The sequence below is a fragment of the Odocoileus virginianus genome, chromosome 13 (genome assembly GCF_023699985.2).
Source record: "Odocoileus virginianus isolate 20LAN1187 ecotype Illinois chromosome 13, Ovbor_1.2, whole genome shotgun sequence".
Taxonomy (NCBI): Eukaryota; Metazoa; Chordata; class Mammalia; order Artiodactyla; family Cervidae; genus Odocoileus; species Odocoileus virginianus.
In genome coordinates, this window is record NC_069686.1 from 28,739,637 (window position 1) to 28,760,914 (window position 21,278).

At 41.7% G+C, this 21,278-nt stretch overlaps 1 protein-coding gene across 7 annotated transcripts in view; it reads right to left on the reverse strand.

Moving 5' to 3' along the window:
- The window catches only part of TANC1 (tetratricopeptide repeat, ankyrin repeat and coiled-coil containing 1), a 237,793-nt gene that overhangs the window by 77,161 nt on the left and 139,354 nt on the right, over positions 1–21,278 (reverse strand). For 6 of the 7 annotated variants that reach the window (XM_020880382.2, XM_020880380.2, XM_070476148.1 and 3 more), the window contains exon 5: positions 14,297–14,401. The exons of the other annotated variant lie outside the window; for it this stretch is intronic. In XM_020880382.2, the coding sequence (XP_020736041.2) occupies positions 14,297–14,401 (105 nt within the window). The remainder of the gene's footprint in view (positions 1–14,296; positions 14,402–21,278) is intronic. 7 annotated transcript variants of the gene reach the window in all.

Here is a 21,278-nt window from a genome sequence, read left to right on the forward strand (position 1 = left end):
CCTCTCTTACAGTTTTAAGCCAGCTCAAGCTTCCATCAGGGAATGAAATAATGTATAAAGGAACTGTCCTTACACAGTTAGAACTTAAGAACAACAAGCAAGCTGAAACAATCATTCATCTTCATGTTTTGTTGTTTTTTGTTAATTGTCTAGGTACCCAGATCCATACATTCATGAACCAATGTTCCCTGGATGTGAAAATCTGCAGATAATGGGCAAAATAGGTTAGAGAAACATAAAATGAGGAAAAACCAAATCTGAGATATTACCTTTGACATACAGTACCATCACCAAAGTTCAATGCTAACTCTGCCTTTGGTAAGAAAATTCAAAAGATAATATAAGCAGAGCTGAGAAAGACCATCTTTATTATCCTCACCCACAATATCAGTTTTGCTAAGTCATGCTTGCAAGATGGCAGCTACAAGGGGAGTTAAATCAGCTGTATCCTCAAAGAAGGAAAAGTACCCCTGCCCTTGCCTGCTCTCAAAAGCTCCCAATGTTTAGGGTGAGAACAGCTGTTTCCCAGCCTGGATGTTTTTCAGTTGCTCTAGCATACTGCAGGGGTAAAATTAACCAAGACTTGATTGTTGTGGGTTGAAAGAGCCCTGATGTTTCTGGATCATTTGAGATAAACTCTTAACATGAAAGAGCAGTGGCCCCAAGCCAATGACAGGGGTAAGGGAGCCACCCCAGGGCGGGCCAACCACACCCTCAAAGCCACCCTACAGAAGGTTCCTTCCCACCACAGATCTCCAACCACATTCTCACTCTTAAGTTACATGGGCACTGGTGAAAGGAAAGCAGGAACCCAACCAAATCAGCCTAGTCCAGGCACACCCAAGGGCTGGACCACTTCACAACAGGATCCCTGCCGCCCTCCTCACCCTTAGGCTCTAGCAGGGCAGCCACTTTATCTTAGGCGGCAGCTGGACTGGAGGGAGAACAGGATGCAGCTAGAAAGGGGAAGAAGTGGGTGAGGGGCCAGAACTCAGCCATTTCCCTCCTCCACACCCCCCTTTCTTTTCGAAACAATCTCTACACTGTGACCCAATTGTGACTTGCCCCAGAATATCCACCTTCTGGTTCAACTTGAAACACTCTGAGGAAAGAGCCAGAAATGACTCCCAGTTGGCAGCTGCTGTCACAGAATTCACTCTGTTGACAAACAGGACCACAACTGTCAACTTTGAGACCAGCATCCTATGTAGGTCCTGCAGCAGGGTGGGTTAGGATAGCAGATTCACACCAGACTGTCAAGGTTTTCAGTTTAAGTTTGTGTGTGTGCGCACGTGCACACACAAATTCAAAGACAACTAGTCATCCAAACTATCCCCCCTTCAGGCAAGTTGGGGAGCAGTGGCCATCACAGTTGCCCAGATACACAAAGGACATCCAAATTCATCATTAACTTGTTCTCTTAGCTGTTCAACCTCAACTTTGTTGTTACCAAAGCTTCAAAACTCTACCCGGGTTTGGGATGAATGAACAAATGTTTTGTACTGTAGTTTTGGCATCCATTAAGTCACTGCAATTTTCTTTCTTCCAAAAGCTTTCCAAATGTCTTTTCATCTTACTCTTTCTACTAAAATGTCATCCTAGCGACCTTCTCCTCAGATGTCCCCTTCAGTCTGAATTCCTTAATCCACATCAAGCTGTCTTTATTTTTCCTTCCCTAATGCACAGGGCCCTCTCTTGCTGAACTTTTCATTCTGGCAGGACTCCTGGGTGAAGTATGACACTGCCATTTTGGGGAAGATGAGCTGCCTGGGAACACACGCTGATATACATGACTATGAAGTGGAAATGTATTTCTCCTTTCATAGTCAGGCACCAAATACTGAAATCTGAACAATCAGAAAGAATTTTCTTTGAGCTAATGATTCCAAAATGACTTCCACACCAAAATCCAAATGGGATACTCTAGATAGCCTATTTCCATTCATGTGGTTAATACTAAATCACTCAATTATGGGTTACTTTACCCAGTACCCAATACAAATGGGCTGAGGATTGGAGAGAAAGACCTCATCTCTTGGCAATGCTCTGCTATCTCATACATTTATTGGGTTGGCCAAAAAATTTGTTCAGGTTTTTCTGTAGCATCTTATGGAAAATCCAAACAAACTTTTTGGTCAACCCAATAAATACCCAACGCATTTGTGATGGCTGTATCTGAAGCTGAGAGAGCAATCAGCCTCACGCTCCCTATGATCCCATAGGTAAGCTGAGAGTGAGTGTCCTCCCGATAATGTTCTCAGGCAATCCTTGCTTTTGAACCATTGTGGAATAATCATGTGGAGAAAAGCAAAGGCGATTTCTTCAGTCACTCCCTGGATCCTTCTAACTATTCACATTTATTGGATCACAGTTAGGGCACCAACATCCAAGTACAGTCACGAAGCGACTGTCTCCCCAGTTACCGCCATCCTAACTTCAAACCTGTGTGTGCCCCTTATAACCATCCCCTCATCCTCCCCACAACAGGCTCAGAAGAAAGGACTCCACACTAAAGCTATTCTGGACTCCTTACTGGATGAGCCTGTCCAAACCTCAATTTCCTCATCATGGAAGTGGCCATCATCCACTTCTTTTTGATTGTGAAGTTCAAAACAAATATGAGAAGCACCTAATAAACCAAGTATCTTTGAAACAAGACACTGTATCAAAGGTGATCATTATTTCTACCAAATTTAACACCAAGAGCCCATTTTCTCACTATTATTACTTCACTCTCTGTTTTCATGTGCTGAGCTTTGTCGACTGCTCAGTCGTGTCCGACTCTTTGTAACCCCGTGGACTGCAGCCTGTCAGGCTCCTCTGTCCATGGGATTCTCCAGGCAAGAATACTGGAGTGGGTTGCCATGCCCTCCTCCAGGGGATCTTCCCAACCCAGGGATCGAACCCAGGTCTCCCGCATTGCAGGCAGAGACTTTACCATAGGAACCACCAGGGAAACCCGTGGCTCCCTATTATATTTAATATGCATATGTTTCTCTTACATAAAAATACTTTTCTATTTAGAATTTTCCTGCCTTAATTTAACTGTTTCTGAATTCACTATCCCTTCAAAACAACAAATTCCCTCCTTCGGCTGAGTATCAAACTGTTCCAACTTGGCCCACATCTACTGCTCATTTCCTATCTAATAGTTCCCTCTTCTTAAAGCCAGACTCTACTAGAACTGCAGAGGTTCTTCAGGATTACCAATGATCAAGCCATTTCTCCCCTCTCCTCCTCCTCAAACTCAACAGAGCACTGAGTGTTGTTGATGATGTCTCGCCATTCACTAGCATGTAGCTTTGAACCCCTGACTTAACATCAGCTTCCAAGACAGTACTTCTGATCAAGTCTGTTAAGTGCCACACAGCCTTGACTGGTGTTAAATCCCTCCCTCTCTGCCTCTACCTGTCCAGGACCTGCTTTGTGCTCAACTTGTTGCTGTCCTTGCCTTCTCCACAAAGCTTTTCCAGTTTCTTTCTGGTTGCTCCCTCCCCTAAGCCATCACCATTCCCTGCTCCTTGAATTTCCAAAAATATTATTTATAGTGGAGCATCTATCTAGGCACCTGATCTGGTTCTGTCAATAATGGGTTTCTAGTCTGCAATATGAAAACATAGTTATCATGTTGTTGTTCAGTTGCTCAGTCGTGTCTGACTCTTTTCGACCTCATGGACTGCAGCATGCCAGGATTCCCTGTCCTTCACCACCTCCTGGTGCTTGCTCAAACTCATGTCCATCGAGTTAGTGATGCCATCCAACCATTTCATCCTCTGTCGTCCCCTTCTTCTCCTGCCCTCAATCTTTCCCAGCATCAGGATCTTTTCCATCAGGTGGCCACAATACTGGAGATTCAGCTTCAGCATCAGGCCTTCCAGTGAATATTCAGGACTGGTTTCTTTTAGGATGGACTGGTTTGATCTCTTTGCAGTCCAGGGACTCTCAGAGTCTTCTCAAGCACCACTGTTCAAAAGCATTAATTCTTCAGTACTCAGCCTTCTTTATGGTCCAACTCTCACATCCATACATGACTACTGGAAAAACCATAGCTTTGACTATATGGACCTTTGTTGGCAAAGTAATGTCTTTGCTTTTTAATATACTGTCTAGATTTGTCATAGCTTTTCTTCAAAGGAACAAGTGTCTTTTAATTTTACGGCTGCAGTCACCATCCACAGTGATTTTGGAGCCCAAGAAAATAAAGTCTGTCACTGTTTCCATTGTTTCCCCATCTATTTGCCATGAAGTGATGGAACCAGATGCCAAGAGCTTAATTTTTTGAATGTTGAATTTTGAATCAGTGTGCATTCTTTCACTCTCCTCTTTTACCTTCTTCAAGGGTCCCTTTACTTCCTCTTCACTTTCTGCCCCAAGAATGGTATCATCTGCATATCTAAGGTTATTGATATTTCTTCCAGCAATCTTGAATCCAGCGTGTGCTTCATCCGGCCCAGCATTTCACATGATGTACTCTGCATATAAGTTAAATAAGCAGGGTGACAATATACAGCCTTGACGTACAACTTTCCCAATTTGGAACCAGTCCATTGTTCCAGGTCTGATCCTAACTGTTGCTTCTTGACCTGCATACAGATTTCTCAAGGGGCAGGTAAGGTGGTCTGGTATTCCCATCTCTTGAAGAATTTTCCACAGTTTGTTGTGATCCACATAGTCAAAGGCTTTAGCATAGTCAATGAAGCAGCAGTAGATGTTTTTCTGGAATTCTCTTGCTTTTTCTATGATCCAACAGATGCTGGGGACTTGATCTCTGGTTCCCTTGCCTTTTCTAAATCCAGCTTGAACATCTGGAAGTTCTCAGCTCACAAACTGTTGAAGCCCAGCTTTTTTTTGAGCATGACCTTGCTAGCATGTGAAGTGAGTGCAACTGTGAGACTAACACTCTTTGGCATTGCCCTTCTTTGGGACTGGAATGAAAACTGACCTTTTCCAGTCCTGTGGTCAACTGTTGAGTTTTCCAAATCTGCTGGCATATTGAGTACAGCACTTGAACAGCATCATCTTTTAGGACTTGAAATAGATCAGCTGGAATTCCATCACTTCCACTAACTTTGTTCACAGTGGTGCATCATAAGGCCCACTTGACTTTGCACTCCAGGATGTCTGGCTCTAGGTGAATGATCACACCATTGTGGTTATCCGGATCATTCAGATCTTTTTTTGTGCAGTTCTTCTGTATATTTTGGCCACCTTTTCTTAATAACTTCTGCTTCTGTTAATATTCAGATCATTAATATCTTTTTTGTACAGTTCTTCTGTATATTTCACCACCTCTTCTTCTGCTTCTAGATCCATACTGTTTCTGTCCTTTATTGTGTCCATCTTTTGCATGAAATGTTCCCTTGGTATCTCTAATTTTCCTGAAGAGACATTATCATATAAGTTATCTTTAAGTTTTTCATTTCATGCATCCCATACTGAAACTGTCACCAAATCTTACCATTTCTTCTTTCAAAATGTTTCCTGAATTAGTCTTTTTCTCTCTGGTCCTCATCCTCTTCAGTCTAGATAACAATTAGACTCTGAATCAATTTTCTCATCTATTTTTATTTTCTCCTTCTCTAAGCTGGTGGTTCTCAAATTTCTGGTGTCAGAGCTCACCTTTAAAAATTAAGGACTCCAAAGAGCTTAGGCTTATGTGGATTGTGTCTATTGATATTCATCAGGTTAGAAATTAAAACTAGGAATTAAAAAATCTATGTTAATCAACTTTAAGTTAAAAATTACATTAACAATATAACACTTTTAGAATAACAACCATATTTTCAATTTAAAAAGTTACTTAAGAATGGCATTGTTTAACTTTTTGCAAATTCTTTTTAACATCTGATTTAGGAGAAGACGGTTGGATTCTAATGTCTGTTTCTGCATTCACTCTGTTGCGATAGGTTCTTTGGGTTGAAGCATGTGAAGAACTGTGGCTTCAGAGGGCTTTGTCTTTGGGAAAGGGAGGAACCTCTCCAGTTAATTACAGATATTCTTCTTTGATACCGCCCCAAAACTTGACAAGTAGCAATTTCTTAAAGGTTAGTTCCAGTGTTGACTCTGAATCTGAATCAATGAACTTTCTGTACTCTGTTACAAGAAAGTTCAATGGTTTGTTTTATGCTTCAAATGGATTTTACCCATGGAAGATTTTGTAACACCATGTATTGGGTCATTTGGAAAAGACTGGTTTTGCAGCTCTTGCAAGTGTTGACACATTTTATTGTACAAGACCAAAATATCACATTCATTAACATCACCATAGATCTCAATAGGAAAATCCTGAGAAGCCATCATGCTTACTGTGACAGGTGCAAATTCCCCCAAACCTAATTTTCACTCAAAAGGCCAATTTTTATCATTCACAACTAAACCCTGTCAGGTGGTTTATTTTTCACAGAAGTAACATGCTCATTTTGTTCCAATTCGAGAAAATATATGCAAAATACCCAATTTGGAGTAACTATGATTTGTCAGGAGTACTTTCAAGTAAAAATGATGTCCCCCCCCCCTTTTTTTTTGAATGGCTAGTTCAGCTTGCAATTCAATCACACATGGGCTTTTCCTTCAGATAGCCATCATACTTCAGCACACAGTAGACACACTTTCTGCAGACTTCCAATTTCATCTCACCAGATATTCAAAAGGTCAGGACTTAAAATTCATTATTTTGAGGGCTTCATCAAGGACATTTTTCAGTGAACTATTATTTCTGATGCAAGTGGGTGGTGGTTAAAAAAAGAAGAACAACCCATATGCAGCCCTAGCATAATAGCAGATGCCCCTACTCTGACATGTGCTAAGGCATTGGAAGTTTTACCAGCAATTGCTCTTGCACCATCACAAATTTCAATGTAAAAGAAATGGAAATATCAAGTATTATTATGAAAAGACCTGTGACTTCACAGACCCCTGCAAGGATCTTGGGGATGCCTAGAAGTCCATGTACCACACTTGCAGAGTCCTTAAATGTTCAATTGTACTATATTCTCTTTCTTTAAGATAACAAATAAAATCATAATTGCACATACCCTCATCCTACTAACTGATCTCTCATCTTCCATTACTTGCTCAACTCCTTAGGGGTAAAAGAGATGTGGTTTATCCTCACCAATTCTATTTCTTTATCACCTACCCACAGCTTACACTCATTCACTTGCCCAAGGCTCCTGAGATGGCCATATTAGGCACAGTAACTTTTTTAAATGGTCCATCTCCTTTTTTGACTTCCCTATGTGTGTATGTGTATATGTATATATATATATTTTTTAATTGAAGTATAGTTGACTTACAATGTTTCAGGTGTGCAACAAGGTGATTCAGTTATACAAATACACATACATTATTTTTGAAATTATTTTCCATTATAGGTTATTACAAGATATTGACTATAATTCCCTATGCTATACAGTGAACCTTTGCTGCTTGTTGCATATCTATTTTTTAATTAGAAATCTAGCGTTCTACTCATACTAAGTCAAACAAGTGGAATCAAAATGTCATAATTTTTTAGTTTAGGCAAAAATTCATAAGTTTTCTAAGGTATATATATTATACATATTTATAAATATACATATACAAAGTTTTTCTACTACACTTGATAAAGGCTTGAGAAAGAACATTAAAAAAAAAGAGATGGAGAAATTGAGAACATAAACTAAATGAAATGGAAGCACTGAATATGAAATGAAAAAGTGAAACAAACTACATAAAAGTAAAAGATCATCATATAGTCCAGATGTTTTTAAATATGACTGCTCACTAGAAACATATCTGGAGCTCTGAAGAAAAAAAGTAATACCTGAGCATTTGTATTTTTCAAAAAATTTCAAGATAATTGTGACACACATCTGGATTTTTAAAAGTGATTACGGTTTTTTCTATTAGATCCTAGCTTTGATGAGATAGAGGTCTGTTGTTTTTCTGTTGACCAATCATGATACAATGGCATTAAGTGAGTAACAGTTACATCATCATAAAAGTAAAAAATGTTTTCACAATCAATAGCCAGACAAAAAATAAAAATAAAAAATAAAAGATAATTACAATTGCAAGCATAATGGGAATATGACTAACTTAACAATATAAAATAATTACATACCATTTGGGGGGTGTCAAGCAAAGTGATGTAAGTGGAAGCACATATATGCACATGTTTTCATCCACCCACCACCGACTCAGTCTATGTCTTTTGGTTGGTGCATTTAATCCATTTATATTTAAAGTAAGTATCAATATGTATGATCCTATTACCATTTTCTTAATTATTTTGGGCTTACTTTCTGTAGGTCTTTTCCTTCTCTTGTGCTTTCCACCTAGAGAAGGTCCTTCAGCATTTGTTGTAAAGCTGATTTGGTGGTGCTGAATTCTCTTAACTTTTGCTAGTCTGGAAAGTTTTTGATTTCTCCATCAAATCTGAAGGAGAGTCTTGCTGGGTAGAGTATGCTTGGTTGTAGGTTCTTTCCTTTCATCACTTTACATATATCATGCCACTCCCTCTGGCTCTTAGAGTTTCTGTTGAGAAGTCAGATGATAGCCTTAAGGGGGTTCTCTTGTATGTTATTTGTCATTTTCCCTTGTTTCAATATTCTATCTGTCTTTAATTCTTGTCAGTTTGATTACTGTGTGTCTCAGTGTGTTCCTCCTTGGGTTTATCCTTCCTGGGACTCTCTGTGCTTCCTGGACTCAGTTGAATATTTCCTTTTCCATGTTCAAAAATTTTTCAGCTATTTTCAAATATTTCCTCAGGTCTTTTCTCTCTCTCTTCTTCTGGGACCCCTATAATGTGAATGTTGGTGCATTTAATGTTGTCCCAGAGGTCTCTTAAGCTGTCTTCATTTCTTTTCATTCTTTTTTCTATATTCTGTTCTGTGGCAGTGATTTTCACCATTCTGTCCTCCAGGTCATTTATCTGTTCTTCTGCCTCAGTTATTCTTCTATTGATGCCTTCTAGTTTATTATCCATCTCTATTTGTTTGTTCCTTAGTTCTTCTAGGTCTTTGGTAAACATTTCTTGCATCTTCTCAATCTTTGCCTCCATTCTTTTCCCAAGATCCTGGATCATCTTCACTATTATTATCCTGAATGCTTTTTCTAGAGAGTTGCCTATCTTCATTTAGTTGTTTCTCTGGGATTTTATCTTGTCTCTTCATCTGGGACATAACTTTCTTCTTTTTCATCATGACTAACTTTCTGTGATACGGTTTTTGTTTTAGCTGCTGTGAGACTGTGCTTCTTGCTGCTTCTGTCTGCCCTCTGATGGAGGAGGCTAAGATGCTTGTATCGTGATTACGTCCTTCCTACCATCTTGCTGAAGCTTCTGCTTTGTCTTTGGACGTGGGGTATCTTTTTCTGGTGGGTTCCAGTGTCCTCCTGTCAGTGGCTGTTCAACATCTAGTTATAACTTTGGTACTCTCCCAGGAGGAGATGAATGCCTGGCCTTCTACTCCACCACCCTGAACTGGAAGCCTCCTGTATATTTTTGACCTTGGCACATATTCTGTCCTCCAAGGAAGGAAGTGACAACTTTCACATCAGACAGAAGGGAAACCCACAGATACTGTGTGGTCTTGTTGGTTTTTCTACCCTTTAGCTGTGCTTCTTCTGCATTATTCACAGCTCAAGAATAAAATTCAAAGGTTTTTAGGTCTCTTCTTTCAATGACCTTTTTCCTAGTGTTCAGTTCAGTCACTCAGTTGTGTGTCCGACTCTTTGTGACCCCATGGACTGCAGCACTCCAGGTTTCCCTGTCCATCACTAACTCTTGAAGCTTACTCAAACTTATATCCATCAAGTCGGTGATGCCATCCAACCATCTCATCCTCTGTCATCATCCCTGTCTCCTCTCACCTTCAATCTTTCCCAGCATCAGGGTCTTTTCTAATGAGTGAGTTCTTCACATCAGGTAGCCAAAGTATTGGAGTTTCAGCTTCAGCCTCAGTCCTTCCAGTGAATATTCAGGACTGATTTCCCTGGAGTAATATACCCTGTCTCATCACATCCACTCTAGGCAAAAGGCTACCCAGGTTTCCTCCTGAATTCTTAAGCCCCAGTTTGATTTTTCCAGCTATTCAGAGGACATCTTTGCCTGGATGTTTCCAAACCTCAAACTCAACACGCCTGGAACTGATCTCAAACTGAAATGGACACGTACCTCTCTTCCAGTGTCCATTTAATGTAGTCTCAAAACTCTGAAGTCATCATCTTTGTCTCTTACAGCTTCCATGTCCTTGCAATCTCTCGGGAATCTCCCTACGCCTCACTTCTTTCCTGATCCATGTTGTATGGATAATTTGAGATCTTAGTCTCTCACGTAACTACTGAAATCATTCTCTAACCATTCTCCATGACTGCAGTCCCCTTCCTGCCCCTACTCCATCCTAAACTTTGCTGACAGGTGAATCTTAATGCACAGGACTCCAAGCAAGTCTTTCCTGGCACAGCATCTCCATCTGCACTGGATTTGTCACACAGCTTAGTCAACACTATTCCCCCGCCCCATACTATAGTTACTCTGTATATGTAAGTCTTTAATCCCTGCCCAGACTCTAAGGCTCCAAGAGAAAAGGATCTATGCTTGAAAAGCTATCTCAAATAGCATCCAACACAGTTCTTTTCACAGCACAAGAATGTTTTATTCAAGGAAATGCAGAACGAATGGCTATTCTACTCTAGTCTCTGTTCCGCTGTACACATACCAGGGATGTTTCCCCTTCTATACTTCTATCGAGCTAAAACCTTAATCAACCATTGGTCAAGTGGTGCAACACCATTCTAAGAAAATGGAAATTAAATTAGCAGGAGCAAAGTTACCTCTTGGGAAAGCAAGAGCAATGTGATGAAGAGGAGAAAAAGTCATGTTTTCTTTCTTAAACTGAGTAGTGGGTAGACAGGTATCATATTCTTTATACCTTTTTCACTCTCTACATCTTTCTGAATGTCTAAAATAGTCATCAAAAACATGAGGTATCAATATTTACTGAAACATATCTAAAAAAAGATTCACTCCTCCCAGTAATATAGTTCTGCATTTAATTATTCTTCTGTTTCATATGTTAGTTCTACTTGCTAACCAGATAGCTAGAAAAAAAGTTTCATCATATTTTGGATTGATCTTCATCAAACAATGACTCATAAGACTAAAACTTTCTCACCCTTTCCCATCAAAGCTTGCTCAAGTAGCAAGGATAGATCGAAGCAAACCTGAACAGATTATGGCTGCCCCAAATTCAAGAAAAAAGTAGCTGTGAATCCTATTACAGTTAAATAATCCTCCCTAATTTATCTGTTTTTTTTTTTTTATTTTCCCTTAAGGCAGAGGTATTGTTCCATGGGTGGCATTTTCCCCATAAACAATATGTTGGCCTAGTAATAGGAAGCTTATTTGTGAAGAACTTATTCTACATGTGAGCTTACTAGGATCATTTGACAGGAAAAAGGGGATTGTATTTTGTTTGAGGACTAAGAAAAAATGCTGTTTTTCCAATACATTTAAAAATACTGAATAAAGTAGAACCTTTCCATGAAAAGGTTTGCAGGTTAGTGTAAACTTTAATAAACAGGTTCTTTGCTTGTAACAAAAATGTTCATCTGCCATATCATATATCCCACTTCCCAGATGGCTAAAATATGCAGATTACAAATACAACTGTTTATAAATTAATGAATAAATTCCAAGTACTCACTGGTTTTGTTTTACTTTAAAAATTTCAGAAAGCTAAGAGTTAAGGATTTATGGAGCCACACAACCATAAAGCAAGGCAGTTTAGTCTGGGAAGGGTATTTCAAACATCTAGGAATAACCTGATATTTCACAAATCCATGAAAAATTTCAAAAGCATTTCACAAGGGGCTGTTTTCAATAGTTCGTCAGTCTGGTGAATACCAAAATGATATTATTGACAGCATCCAAAAGAGTATCTTAGAGACTTTTTTTTTTAAATGCCCAAAGAAAGTATGTAAAGTATAAGCCCAAGTTTTAAATTAAAACTTAAGCGATACTACTGCTATGAAAGCCTAGAAATTAGGATTTAGCTCATCATGCATCTGTACATGTTTGGATGAATACTCAGACTCAATTAGTTTCAGTTTGCTCCAGCTTTGCCTTTAGATTCACTGACCTGGACATAAAATTTATACTTTAATATGGCAAACTTCATTAACCCCACAGAAATGTAAAGGAGTCTATGGGGAATTACAAAACATGCCATCCTTTACTAATTATCAAGCTAAATTTTGTTAGGCAACAGCCTCTTTATCAACCAACAGATAAGTCTGATGGGGCTCCCACCAGCATCATAGCAACCCATGAAAGACCACATGCCCACAAGCATGAACTACATCCCTTTCCCAGACACCTAAAAGAGGCGAAATGTACCCTGCCTCTTAATTCTAGGCAAACTTCTGGAAATCCCTGGTGTGTATTCACAGCCCAGGTATGTCACAATGTCAGTCCCCATTGAGAAGGATGAGCCTAAATCCAAAAGCAAGGGTCTCAGGAGTAAGCGTGTCTGCAGACTGCTGGCTACACCAGCAACATCAATCACTGTGCTTGAATTTAGCTCAGCTGGCAGCCAAGCATAAGAACACCTTCTCCCCTAAGAAAGTCAATTCTGCCTTGAACAAGGGGAGAAGAGTTGACATTGGGAATTATTTATAACCTTATTTCTTTGCCCAACAAAAATCCTAAATTTGTCCTCATTCTTACCCCAGGGGGAGTCCTAAACACTAGACAGGACCTCAACAGGACTCCCGCCCATGGAACAGGGGGTCATATCATGGAGTCTACACCAGTCAAATGCCAGGGGCGTAACCAACCAGGACTCCACAGGCAAATGGGGACAAGGGCAAGGGTTGGCAGGCTTAGTTTGAAATGGGCAGACAGCTCAGTAAATTCAGATTCTTGATATTCTCTTCAGAGGAACAGGTTTTCATTTTCTTTTTGACACCCAGAATGGAAATGAGAGAACAGATCAGCCCACAGACACCCGGCACACGTGAATTCACAACCAGGAGGGTCCTCATGTTTGCAGGTTCTCTGGCTGTTCTAACCAGACAGCACCACGGATCCTCCCCTCTGCAAGACCACACACCTGGCGCCCTGCCCCTCCCCAGCACAAATCCTGGCGTGAATCTCTCACATAAACCAAATGACTGCATGCCTAGACAGAAGGAAAAACGGTGGGGCTGCTGGTCCCACCTCGGCCCCCACCTGCCCTGAACACCTCTTTCTGACTTTCATTTTCTGCCAACCCCTCACTCAGCTTATTTTTAACTTTACTGTCACCATCCCCCCACAAACTCCCTGTTCCTATCACATTTTACACTTCATACCCACTCCCCACTATGCCTCAGCCAACATATGAAATGCACACACAGTGGCAGAAAATAGAAGGAGAGCTGTACTCTTTTCCACCCACAATTAGAGAGACAAGGATGCCATTTCTTCTAAGGTGGAAATACAGGTGATTTTTCTCTTTCATCATTACTACTGAAACTTGTGTCCACACTGGAGGTACAACAGGCGTCTCCATATTTCTCAGAACTCCTAACCATGTGTTTCTGCAGCAAAATAGGATATAAATTCAAAACACACAAAGTCCTTAGAGTTGTGAGTTGGGGAAACATCCCCACTGACAGAAAGGAACAAACAGGTCCATTCTTGAATCAATTTTAAAAAATTAAGTGCTATTAATAATATCTATAAAATGCTAGAGCTTTTGTCTGTTACATGTTATTTTCAGATAGAAGGAAAAAGGCAAAATATAAAGTGTCCTCATGAAAAGGTATCAATCAATTTGGAGGATTTTTTGGTCTCTACCTCAACATTCTCTAAAGAAAAACTTTTGATGTTAAAAAAAATAAGCAGCTTTCAAAAGCTACCAAGTGCTTGTACTAAAGCTAGGTATTATAAGCTTTGTCCAGCTACAGTTTCAGCTTTTCAGCCAAAGCCTGTTGTTAAAATATTCTAAAACGATGGAGAACTAAAAAAAAAAAATCTTGGAAGCAGTCTGCTGGCTGACTTTTTACATCCCCCCATACTGGGGAGGTCAAAATTGACAGGAAATAAGTCTCAATCCTTAAACAATGCATATGCACCACTATTCCTACACTGTATACAATCTAAAGAATTCACATTAGCTAAACAGATCTCTCTAAATGCCCAAGGAAAACCACTTCCCAGATATATTAGTTTAGCGAAGGATTCCTACAAGAGGCACTCAAGTTCCCCTCAAAAGTGGAGTGTCACAGTGTAAAACCTTTATGGGGAAAATCATTGCAAACAAATCCTTACCATTCTCACTGGGCTCTGCTGGGTTGGGCACGTCTCGGAACGGGATTATGACTGCATCTCCAGGCACTCTGGGGCTTTCCACATACTTGGGCTTCCTGACAGGACCTGTAGCAGGGAAAGATCTGAGTGTGTCTAATTTTTTCCAGCTGCAAACAAAGCTTCAGAATGTAGTGTGTGTCCTCACCAGAACCCAGAGATGCCTAAAGAGCCAGCCCCTTCCCCTCCCGTGAACACACACACGGTCATTTCAGCACAGACGCCGCAACGTCCAGACTGGGCTGCCAAAGAGATGGCTGGAAGCTCAGCTCGCAGAATGTAAACTCAGAAAAACAAAAGCAGCTCTTCTGCTATGCAGCCTCTACAGCTGTCTTTGGTATATGTCACGGAAGTGATTTTGACATGTTCGGACCTGGGCGGCTCGTTGTAAAGGTTTTTAACTTGGAATTTGTCTCTAACTGGGACCAAGATGATCAGGTTGCCTGGTATCTCCCCCAAAGTCAGGAGGCAAGGATCACAAACCGCCAGGCTGTAACATCAACATGCTCTGCGCAGCCATGGAACGCAGGCATTTGATCAGCCTGGTGACACATGGCAATTGTGCCGGGCAGGAAAGACGGCTGCTTTCTTGGCAGCTGACATAGAAGAGGGAAGGCAGAGCAGTCAGTCCGGCATGCAATTCGGGGACAAAGAGAGCCTGTTAATCATCTCTCTCACCACCTCTTCAACCCCAGCTTATCATCAGATAATCTGGAATTCTGAATTAGGCTACATGAAACCCTCACACATTGCTGGTGGTAATATACACATGCAGTCACTTTGGAAAACAGCTTGGCAGTTCCCAAGAAGGTTACACATATGGTCCAATAAATCCACTTCCGTGTAAATATACATTCAGACAAAAATCTGTACATGAATGCTCTTAGTAACATTACTCATTAACAGCCGAATGTCCATCAACTGATGACAGTGATATACTTATCACTGGGCAATAAAAAGGAAGTACTGATTCATGCTAAACATGGGCGAAGCCTGGAAATATTTTGCTCAGTAAAAGAAGCCAGTCCCTAAAGACCACATAATATATGATTCCATTCAAATGGAATGTCCAGAATAGGCAAATTTACAGAAACAGAGTGTGAATGGTTACCAGGGCCTGGGGGATGTGCAGGCTTGTGGGGTGATGGCTAGTGAGTCTGGGGTGATAAAAATAATCTAAAATTAGGTTGTGGTGATGGTACAAAACCTTGTGAATATACTAAAAACTGCTGCAGTGTACACTTCAAATGAGTGGACTGTATGGTATGTGAATTATATCTAAATAAAGCTGCTTTAAAAAAACAAAGAACACTGCCTATTCTGTGCAGTCCTTTCAAACATCCCATTACACTTTGGTCCAGAATCATCCACCTGACTCTTGTTTTCCTTGGTTGCCTTATACTTAAAGTGTGCTTTTAATAAGGCTACAGAGATAGGAAACATTTCACATCACTAAGGGAAGGCGGAGGATGAGTCGCAGACAGGGGTCTACAGATCTCTGTCCTGTTCAGCCCTCAGACACAGCCCGGCCCTCCCAGGGCCTCAGCCTGGGCACTGCACACAGGGGGAGTCAGGCAGATTCTGAGATCCTCCTGTGTCAAACGTCTCCTGCATCTGAGAAATTCTATTCAGAATGTGGTTTACGGTGAGACATGCTGCCACCTAAAGGTTTACTGCAAAAGTGTCTACACTACCATAAAAATAATCTAATTCCCAGCCAGTTATAGTACCACAACCGAAAACAGGCTACAAAATCAAAGAAGCTTATAGAGCTTGACAAATAGGATATAATTTCAGACTTTAGAAATCATGATTCTAAAATGACTAATGTAGTATTTAACCATATGGCTATCTTCATAATTGATTTAACCCTGTTAGAAAGGGAGTTTTTTTTTAATTAATTTATTTATTTGGCTGCACTGGGTCTCAGTGGAGGCCTGTGGGATCTTTCCTTGTGGTATGCAGGCTTAGCTGCCCTGGGGCATGTGGGATCTCAGTTTCCCGACCAGGGATGGAACTTGGATTCCCCTGCATTGGAAGGCAGATTATTAACCACTAGACCGGCAGGGGAGTCCCAGAAAAGGACTGTTTTTAAAGGTTGAAACGGAATAGTTACTGGGGATGGGCAGAAGGAATGTAAGTGGAAAATGTCAGCTATACCACAAAATACAATTCAGATTTTATTAAGAATACACATCTATCCATATATAAATATGCATGAAGAGAAAGACTGAGGAGGAGAGGGGAAACAAAGATATTTGCTGTGAAGGAGATAGCAACTAGGAAGAATCTGAACAGGGCAGGCAGAAACAGACCCAGGACAAATGCAAGAAATTTTCTACACTCTGGGTTCCCAAACCACTCCTTATAGGAAAAGAGATCAAGAGCACCTTTGTCTCTTCATCCACTCTTCTCCATTTACGGAACTCAAGGGAGCTAAAGCCTTTTATTATTATTGTCCAATGATTCAAGTTACCCAAAACAGAAACACGCTCTACTCATGAAGTACCTGTAAGTTTCTGTTCACCTTAACTCCTCAGGGAATAGTAATAACTTACAGAGACCTACTTCCCAGCAATCCACCTATCCCACACACCCTTCCAAAATGTTCTCCTGCAGAGAGCGTTTACTACTTCACATGGATGAACAATGACTGCTAGGAATGGTTGGAATATGAACCTCAACATCACCCAGAGCCTTTGGAAAGCATCTATGCCCATCTGTTTGCCTGTAACTGTGTTCCATTCAGAGGTCGATCCCTCACTGTAAGAGATATTCAACACTAAGGCGATGGTGTTAAGAGCAGAGCCTCTGAATGGTTCAAAGCCTCTGAACTGATTCACTGTGCTATCCAGAAGAAACTAACATAACACTGTAAATCAATTAGTTTTTTTTTTTTTTTTTTTAAAGAGCAGAGCCTTTAGAGCTGGGCAGACCTAGGTTTAAATACAGTCTCCGTCCCTCTCCAGCTCAAACTTCAGTACATCCCAGAGCTAAAAGAACAATGAGGGAGGCTTCAGCTCTTAGGGGAATATCCTGAGAGCGGAGGTCAGGTGTCTCTGGCTCCCCGGTTGCCATAGTGCCTGCCCCAGTAAACAGCGAGGCTGGAAAGGAAAGGAGCCCTGGCATGTAACAATAAGCAGTAAACAATAAAACTGCAGTCAATGGCCACACAAGGGTAAGGACTTACATACATTAATTCATCCAGTCCTAATAACTTTGGAGGAAAAACACTATTTCCCCCATTTTTAGGTCAGGAAGCTGAGGCTCAAATCAGTGAAACAATCTGCTCAGTGCCAACACACGGTAAAGAAGGAATTCAGTTTTGAGGTGCATGCAGGTTTGAAGCCCATGTACTTAAATCACCACTCAGCACCTATAAAAACTAGGAAATCTAGATTAAATAGGCAATAGAAAAGGCCAGGGCAGCAGGGCCTTCTACCACCCAACCCTGGGTCTTGGCTATACATCCAGCAAATCTTCTATTCATACTCTCGTTTCTGATCTCCTCTTTTACTAGGAGTTGAAATATTATGAAGTGAATATAAACCACAGCTCTCCAACATGATCCTTTTATTTAAATTGCTTTTCACAAACAGCTGAACCTCAAATGCTATAAAACCAGGTAAATTTATAACTCAGAGGTTTTCTTCTTTCCCCCCTCAATCGCTCGTTAGAGACTCTTCGGGCACTTTCCATTAAACACAGCAGATGAACGCTCGTTCGCCCTCACTCCCTTTCAAAACACCATTAAAGCTGCGGTAAAGGGATTTAAGAGAGACCAGTGGGGAAGGAAGACAACCACAGGCGAGAAACCAAACTTCTGAAAGTGGAAACAGACTGCCAAGGAGCATGGACGGAGCACAGCAGGAAAGGTGAGGACCGGGGGAGGGAGGGCTCAGCCTCACAGGCAGCAGACCCCTCTGAAGGCAGGGGCATGGCAGGGTGGAATGCCGAAGTGGAAATCTACTGAAAGGAAAGTAAGACCCCTCCAGAATGCCTTCCCAAGCCAGGAAGCATTCCCTCCTTCATCCTGGATGCAGAATTCCTCCCTGGAAAGGCTGAATTCCAAGACCATGGAGAGTTAAGAGCTCAGCTCTTGAGTGCTACACTAGACCAGGGATTGAGAAAAATTCTCCGTGTGGATTGGTGGGCCCCACCCAGATGCACCTCTCCACACCCTTGACCCCAGCTGTCTGCTATGAAAAGGCTGACACAGCAAGCTTGCACACAGAGGAGGAACTTTTTTTGGTACCAGGGACAGGTTTCGTGGAAGACAAACATTTTTCCATGGACCAAGGTTGGGGGTGGGATGGGGTGGGGTTGGGAGAGATGGTCTGGGGATGATTAAAGTGCCATTACATTTATTGTGCACCTTATTTTTTATTATTATTGCATCAGCTCCACCTCAGACCATCTGGCATTATATCCTACAGGTTAGGGATCCCTGGACTAGAGATTCCTCCCTGGGAGGAGAAAAGACCTATACATCATCACAGTTGGAGCCAAGCTCCCACAGAAATGGTGGGTCCCTGACCCATCACTCTACCACAAAGCCTTCCCCACACAGGCAGACAGACAGACAGACAGACAGACACACACACACACACACCTCTCTACCGTTTAGTCAGCTTTTCAGTACCTTGTACTTACAAACTAAAATCATCAGACACTCAAGGAAAGATCCTACTCTAACAGAAAATACCAGTAACAGGTTGAAGAAGGAACCTTGAGGAATCAGAGTTAATAGGAGGTACACACCCTCCAGAGAGATAAGAGCTACCATTACGCTTGTTCTGTGACAAGGGGCCTTCAGGGTCTGTGATATGGGCAGCTGACCAGACTGACCACAGGACGGGACGACCAGAGGCCACACCAGTTAGGAGCCATTGTAATCACTGCTCTGTAATCACACACTAAACTGCCATCTATTAAGCCACAGTGACACTGAGTTCTATGCCACCGAAATGGAAAACTTCTAAATGAAGTGACCAAATCCATCATCAACAGAGATCAAAACCGAAAAACACATTTCCCTAACACGTGAGCCTTACTCAGGGGAAACGACTGGCCAGCACCTTTCTACCCACAGCTTCTTGTTTACAATGACACATTCAACATTCCCAAGTCTGCCTGCAATGCAGGAAACACAGAAGACGCGGGTACAATCCCTGGGTTGGGACGATCCCCTGGAGAAAGGAATGGCAACCCACTCCAGTATTCTTTCCTGGAGAAACCCATGGACAGAGGAGCCTAGTGGGCTCCAGTCCAAAGGATTGCAAAGAGTCAGACATGACTAAGTGGACACCCCCCAACACACACACACACACACACACACACACACACACAAGCATAAACTACCTAAAAAAGTAAAATAATTTCACCCCTTCATGTAAAACAAGTACTATCAAGTTAATCCCCCCAGATTAACCAGAAGCTAATACTATAATAACAATTAGCCACAAAGCACAGTTTGCTGGCTTCTGTTTAAGACAAGAGGCTCTTAAAAACAAGACTCTCAGGTATTAGCTTAAAAATGGGCTCATCCAGAAGCTAGCATGCTTCCCTGCTGCAGCGGACTTCCTCCCTATCACTCCTGGGCCCCAAGGCACTGGTGTAAAGTACCTTTCAAGCTTAACTGGGCATAAGGATACCATGGGGGGCTCTTTAAGATGCAGCTTCTGATGAGGTTACCAGGTATGGTGGGAACCACGGGCCATACTTTGGTATCAAATATGCAGAGCACAGCCCACTGTGGGCAGCACCTCTAAGGAAGACCACTCTTCTGTCAGGGCCTGGGCAGGGTCTACAGCCATGAGTGGGGCACCAGTCTGCCCAGTTTACAAGGTTTATGATGAATGGGGATTGTTCTCGATCATAAACTACACCCAGTTCATAACAGCTCTGGATCTCTATTCTCATCTGGATTTCCCCGGCTTCCTCTGTCCCCCATCCTCTGCTCTGTGATACAGGGGAAAGGGGGCTCTTCAATGTAGAGACAAAGGGCTCTTGGGATGAAGAGAAACAGGAAACGTGCCCCAAAGTGGTCACACAGGCACCCAGCAGGCAGCCTGCACGGGAGAGCTCCTGCCAGCTCCTTACACTGTACAGGCGCCTGTGTCAGTGGCAGGCGGGGGGCTGGGGTGGGGCATCTCCCTCAGTCACCTCCGTCCACAACCTGGAACCCAGAACCAGCCTTCTCCCCACCCCTCTCCTGCCTCTGTGTTAAATCTACAAGTACACTTTTCTCAGCGGCCAGTTTTCCTACTCCTTTTGACATTTTAATCACACAGCTATTTTGCTGCTTAGAAACGACCATATAAGGAATATTTTTTAAAAAGGAATGGCAGAAATAAACCAAACTGGGCTTTATCTCCAGGCAGTGAAAGAGAGAAGGACAGGGGTTACTTTTCATCTCTGAGTGTTTCACTTGAAAATAATTATATATATATATTTGAAAGTAATATTTGGGACACAGAACACCTGAGGCTACTTACTGCATTTAAGGTAGATCTTACATTTTTTCACGACATCTGGACACTATGAAAAGTGACTCTCCTGTGTTATCAATCATTTTAGTTTTCTTTTGTTTTGTTTTAGCATCCTGAACTTTCACAGTAAAGGTTCCTGTCAATTTTATCTGATCTGGGTTTTCATCTCACATTGGGAAATGTTCACAACAAGAAGAGAAAAATAAAAAGGATGAGGAAGAGGATTTCTTTGGCAGGACAGAGAGGGCAGGGGTGAGGGGGGACCTTTATCACCAAAGCAAGTGTCATAAAGCAAGTCAGTAAGAAACAGTAAACTCTGAAATTACAGTCTTGATTTTTAAAGAGCACCATACCTATCCGGAGCCTCCAAAGTCTGGCCCCCCTCTGTCCTGTACCCCTACAAGAAAGCATCATGGGGGGAGGAAGAGAAATGCACTTCGGGACTGAGAAAGGGG